Consider the following 5,688-nt stretch of genomic DNA (forward strand, 5'->3'; position numbering starts at 1 on the left):
GTTTCTTTTCTTTTCGTTTATTGCTTGGGCTTTGCTTTGCGCGCTGCTGTGCGCCGCCCACTAACTGTTTCTCCTGCTGGGGGATTCTCTTTTCCGCTCCGTGTGTGTGTGTGTTGGGGCTGCCTGCTGTGCATCGTTTCTCTTTTCTCCCCCCTGCAGACCCCAGCTGCTCAAGCGATATTGAATGATGGCGACAGTGTGCCGCGTTGTGTGTGTGTTGGCCGCTGCTCTCTGCTCCACGGCCTTGTGCGCGGCTGCTGCTGCTGCTGATACTTCCGCTGCGCTTCTCACAGTTGGTGCATCTGATGTGTCGGCGAAGCAGACAGTCATCACTGCAAAGACGGAGGCCGTGGATGCAGCAAGTAAAGCTGAGACAGCAGCAATTTCTTTTCAAGATGCCCTGAGTGAAGTGCAGGCAGCGCATGAGGCGGCCAAGAAGGCAGCAGAGGACGCAAGGGGTATTTGACGGAAGGTGCCGCGAAAGCAGGGAGGGATGGTGACCGGGCTTCCCAAAAAAAATGTTTGCCGCTGTAACGTTGCTGAAGGAACTTGTACCTGCTGGCTCTAGGGTGGATTGTTTACAGGTGTCAGAAGACGAGAAGAATGCCAAAAAAGGAATGAACGTTTCTTAGTGGGCTGTAACGAACGCTACCAAGGCAGTGTCGTACTCTGAGTTTCTGCCGAAAGAGGCGAATTGAGTGAAGCAGAATGCAAACGGAGCCATGAAGAAGGCCGAGCAATCGGCGTCAAGTATACCAGGCGAAGCGAAGAACGTTGTGGCTGCCGTTGAGACTTCCCAGCAACCAGGCGATTTTTTTTTGGCTTCTCTCTCTCTCCTTATTAGGCGTGGGCAGCCCTTGTCCACCAGCCACCATTGTAGCGTACGTCTATTGCTGCTTGCCGACGGTATGAAAAAAATGTCACTTCGTTTCGTTGTAGGCGTTGTTTCTTTTTGGTGCTTTTCTGTTTGGGTTCGGGTTGGTTGTGTATTTTGTTATCCGTTGGGTTGCGACCGCGGCTGTGAGGAAACTCGTGCTGGAGAGTGCGGCCGGCTGTTTCCCCCCACCCGGGGTGCCGCAGGCCTACTAGCCCCGCCGTAGGGGAGGCGCTGCGTGTGGGTGGTGCGTTTTGTTGTTGAGTGGGGCGTGAGGTCCATCAGCTGATGCGGCACGCCGAGGTGGTGGATGGACTGCCCCCTGTCCTGCATGGTGGGCGTGGTGTCCGCACTGGAGGGCCGTTGAGGACACAGCCTTTCCACTGCAGAAGGGCACTGGGCAGGCTTCTTTGTGAAGCATAGCTTCTCCGCATTACCCCCAGCCCCAGCAAAGCGGCATGAGAGACTTTTTATGCCGGGGCGGCTCAGTAGGTGCAGACTCGTCTCTTTCTGCTGATTTCGTTGGCTCGGCTTCACAGGGTCCGTTCTGAGTCTGTGTGTGTCTGACGATGTGGAGCCTTGTGTGCCCACATTTGCTGTGGCATTGGATGCTGGCATGTCGGGCATACAAAGTAAGTGAGAGGCATCTCCGCAGAAGTATCATCCTGAGGCCTCGGGTGTTTCCTTTTTGTGGGCATTCCGTTTCCCTCACGGAGCCTGCTGCAGTGGGATGTGACTGGGATGTGTGTGGTCAAGCCAATTTCAAGCACAGCATGCATTGCATTGCCTTCCGCTGCTGTGGTGGCAGTGAGTCTTTTTCCACCCGGCTTATTTTTGGGGGCTTCTGTGGTTTGGGATGTGTCCTCTCTTTGGTGTTTCGGAGGCTGTGATAATGCTTCTGTGAGTTCTCCCTGGTTTATTGCATCGGCTGTTGGTGAGGGGGTACTCTCCCTCTCATGCCTGAAGAGGCTCTGTGTGGCACTGTCCGTTTTCTTGTGCCGCTTCAGCCGGTCCGTCAGGGTGGTTGTATTTGATGTGGGTGGCCATTCCTCCAGCGTTGCCGGTGGTGCACACGTACGAGGAGCGGCAGGGGCAATACTACGTCCCGGCAAGACGCTTCTGGTCCTGGCGCTGTGCGATGCCGTGAGCCTGGCGCTGTAGAGTCCTCCAGGAGGCGAACTTTGCTAAAGCTCGACTTCTCCCGCCAACATGAAGTACTGGACCATTGCACCGCGATGGGTTGTGCCCCGTACCGCTGGGGGTTTGTGAGTGTGTGTGTGTAGCTGCGTGGCTGTAGGGGCGAGGTGGCGATTGGTCACCGCAACGGCACCTCTTGTTTTGGAGAGAGGGTGGCGAAGGTTTCAACGCCAAGCAAGCAAGAAAGGGAAATGAATAACGTCTGACCATTGTTGTGGGCGCGTGCGGTTTTGCTGTATGATTCGTGCAACCGAGCAGCAGAGAAGGGGGTGAAGTAATACACGGCTGACTAGACAGCAATCGGCTCTTGTTCCTGCTGCTCTTGTGGTAGTTCTGCTGCGGCCTCACTGGGCGCTTTTGCTTCCCCATCTCTCTCTCTCTCTCTCGCAGACTCCGGTGACGGAAGTGATATTTGATAATGGTGGCGGCACGTCGTGTGATGTGCGTGTGGGCCCTCGCCCTCTGCTGGGCGTCATTCTGCGTGGCGGCTCAGGAGACGGTGGAGGCGAAAATGTGTGGCGACAAGAGGCTTAAAGAAAACGAGGAATGCCAAAAGGGTGTAGTTGTGACAAAAAGTTCAGAAAATGAGCCAGATCCAAAAGATGAATCAAAAGGTCAGGAGATGAGCGCACAAGAAGATAGGGATGGGTCGGGGGAGGTAGATAGGAATGGTGAAGCTTGTCCGACAAAGACCCCGTCGCCTACAGGTCCTAAGTGCACTACGCAGAGGATTGAAGAAAATCGGCAAGATCAAATCCAGGAAGGGAGCCGTATTTCCGGCTTGCCAAGCGGTTCTGATAAGTTGTCAACGGAAGATTTTTCGGAAACTGATGTAGACAGCATACCTGAATGCCCTGAAGGAAGGGAGGCGCAAAGGCCAGTTTTTAAGGACAAAACTTGTGTTCCCAAAGGTCAACCTGGGAAGGTTTCAAAAGAACCCCAAAAAGGTATTGATGGCAAGGACGTGACCACCACCCCTGACCGAGGTTCTCATCTCAACCCTGCACCACCAAGAGACGGACCTAACGGGGGGCCCAAGACGGTGGGATCCTCACTGGGAGGGCACATGGGTGCTGTCACCGTGCAGACAGGCCATGGAGCCGGTGCTTCAAACAGAGCCTCGGCTCCACCGCCAGCGGGTTCCCCTGCAAAGACGGATCAGGCTGCCAGCGGATCCAGTTCTGAGAAATCTGCACTTGCTTCATCCCCAGCGGTGGCGGGAACTCAACAGAGCCCGCCAGATGGTGGTGGCGACGCTCAAACAGAATCCTCATCGAACAAAGCAGCGGTCACTCTAAAGGAGACCACTCCTATTGAAGAAGAAATTAAGAAAGAGGCGCCTGACACCACCCAAGTCTCGTCTACTACAACAAACCCCGAAGCTTCTGCTGCAGGGGTCAAGCAGCCCGAAGCGGATGCCTCCACGGCCACCAAAACAGACGCGACCACCGCCACGATGGCTGCTGCTCCTCTGCTGGTGGCAGCGCTGGCCAGCATTGCTGTGCTCCAAGCGGTGTGGTAGAAGGACAAAACAGAACCTACTAATCTGTAATTGCTTGCGGCCCTTGTGGTCACTGGAACCCACATGTTGCGGTTCTTTTCATTCTCTTCCTTTATTGCTGCCCCGTTGTGGGCTCGGCGCCGCCTCCTCCGTCTTAGAAGGGTGCGTGCATGGCGTGCAGCCCCATGTGTGCGCTGGGGTGTTGGACGCCGCACTCCCTCTCATTGTTTGGGGTCGTTGGTCTTCTGTGCATTAAGCACTGGTGTGTGCCCTGTCGACACCAGACTTCTTTAAGTGATACCACTTGCTTTGGTGCAGTCTGTGCACATGGATGGTATGCTCTTGTCGATGCCTGTTGCTCATCCCCGCCATGTGAGTGTGTGTGTGTGTGCTACCAGCTTTGTGTGCCCCTATTCTCAGACGCTAGCTACTCAAGCCATACTAAGGAAGATGAAGAAGGTACGCCACGTGGTTTGTGTGCTGGTCCTCGCATGGTGTTGCTGCACAGCCCTGTGCGTGGGTGCTGCTGTGCCTGACTCAGCGGCAGATCCAGTTCTGAAGGATGCGGGAGCACAGATTGCGGCGAAGGAGGCCGAAATCACAGCCCTCACAAAAGATCTCGACGCAGCGACGAAGGATGAGGGTGCCGTTGCTGCTGTGAGTGAGGCAGTGAATGGGGCGAAGACGGCAGCTGAGGCTGTCAAGCAGATCGTGACGGATGTGAAGGTGCTTCTGGACGGGGACGTCAGGTATGCCGTGAAGCGTACTTCTGTCGCTCTGGCGGATACTCATGACGCGGCGTTGGCGCTAGTGATTCTTCTGTTTCCCAATGATCATGATGATGTGCCCTCAAAGTTTGTGTATCCGAAGGAACTTACGAGAGAGGGGGCAAAGCAATTGGCGGAAGCTGCAGTTGCAAGCGCCACGGAGGCAAAAGCCGAGGCAGCGAATGTGCTGTTGAATGCCACTGAGACAGAGGAGAAAATAAAGGCCATGGTTCAGAAAGGAACTTCGGCACTGCAGCGCGTTACGGATGTGGCGGGTAAATATGAGAAGGGGACGGAGGCCTTTAGGAGCGCAGTGAAGGCAGCAGAGGAGGCAGCCAAACAAGCTATTTCTTCAGCGGAGCAGTATCTGAAGGAGATGAAAAACGTCACGGAACCAGCACGAATTATTTCCGAAAAAGCAAACGCATCGCTGACAATGGCAAATAAAGTGTTGGAAATAGAAAAACTAACTGACACTCAGCGGAAACCCGATAACCGTGAAGAGTTATCTGTAATAATGGGGGATTCCTATGTGGGTATGGAGACTGTCCTGGAGGCAATGAGGACAACTCTATACGCAAGGGATGCCGCTCACAATGTGTCGAAGGCTGTTGATGCTGTGATCACCTCCGCCACTGGTGCGGCACGGAGGGTTCAGAGTGAACTGGACAAAGCCCAGATGGGCAAAGCAAAAGCCGGGGAAATGTTGACGAAGTTAAGGACTGAGCTGGAACAATTGACTCTGACAACCACTGCCGCTGTAGGCGGAGGCACTGCCACTCATCCATCGTCAACGGGACCCACAACTAACCCTGCGCTTGTGCCTGACGCTGCCCCTGTGAGCAACGGCAACATTGCGGAAAGCGAGAAGCGTCCTGCTAAACACACTGATGGCAGCAGCGCTGTGTGGGTGCGTGCACCGCTTATGTTGCTGCTGTCCTGTGTGGCTGTGTGGTAAGACTTCTGTGTGTGTGTGTCTGTGTGTTCATAGGACGATGATGCTCCTGCCGTAATTGTGTTGAGTGCTGAGAACTGCACTCCTGATTGTTAAGGTTCTTTTGTTTCGTTTTCATTGCTGCCCCGTTGTGGGCGTAACGCCGACCCACTTGCCCTCGACGACACGCATTGTGGGAAGGGGAGGCGTGGTTTCTTTTCTTTTCTTGGGCTTTGCTTTGCGCGCTGCTGTGCGCCGCTCACTAACTGTTTCTCCTGCTGGAGGATTCTCTTTTCATCTCTGTGTGTGTGGTGCGTCCTTCGCTCCGTCCCTCGCGCCGTGTCTGCGCCACTCACACCGGGACACACATAAAGGGACGGGAGCGCCAGCAGTATAATTGCGTCCACGAGCGCTG

At 54.9% G+C, this 5,688-nt stretch overlaps 4 protein-coding genes across 4 annotated transcripts; all 4 read left to right on the forward strand.

The window, feature by feature from the left end:
* Window positions 1–184: 184 nt before the first annotated feature.
* On the forward strand, window positions 185–466 carry DQ04_10501000 (hypothetical protein; the record flags this gene model as incomplete). Its single annotated transcript, XM_009316265.1, has 1 exon — window positions 185–466. One exon carries the CDS (start codon window positions 185–187, stop codon window positions 464–466), a length of 282 nt encoding a protein of 93 aa, XP_009314540.1.
* A 1,149-nt stretch (window positions 467–1,615) lies between these two features.
* DQ04_10501010 (hypothetical protein) lies at window positions 1,616–2,035 on the forward strand (the record flags this gene model as incomplete). The annotated part of the gene is made up of 1 exon (XM_009316266.1): window positions 1,616–2,035. The coding sequence occupies one exon, from the start codon at window positions 1,616–1,618 to the stop codon at window positions 2,033–2,035; it is 420 nt and encodes a 139-aa protein (XP_009314541.1).
* Window positions 2,036–2,489: 454 nt separating this feature from the next.
* On the forward strand, window positions 2,490–3,593 carry DQ04_10501020 (hypothetical protein; the record flags this gene model as incomplete). Its single annotated transcript, XM_009316267.1, has 1 exon — window positions 2,490–3,593. One exon carries the CDS (start codon window positions 2,490–2,492, stop codon window positions 3,591–3,593), a length of 1,104 nt encoding a protein of 367 aa, XP_009314542.1.
* A 429-nt stretch (window positions 3,594–4,022) lies between these two features.
* DQ04_10501030 (hypothetical protein) lies at window positions 4,023–5,297 on the forward strand (the record flags this gene model as incomplete). Its single annotated transcript, XM_009316268.1, has 1 exon — window positions 4,023–5,297. The coding sequence occupies one exon, from the start codon at window positions 4,023–4,025 to the stop codon at window positions 5,295–5,297; it is 1,275 nt and encodes a 424-aa protein (XP_009314543.1).
* Window positions 5,298–5,688: the final 391 nt, after the last annotated feature.

This window comes from Trypanosoma grayi, assembly GCF_000691245.1.
Source record: "Trypanosoma grayi strain ANR4 Tgr_1050_V1, whole genome shotgun sequence".
NCBI lineage: Eukaryota > Euglenozoa > Kinetoplastea > Trypanosomatida > Trypanosomatidae > Trypanosoma > Trypanosoma grayi.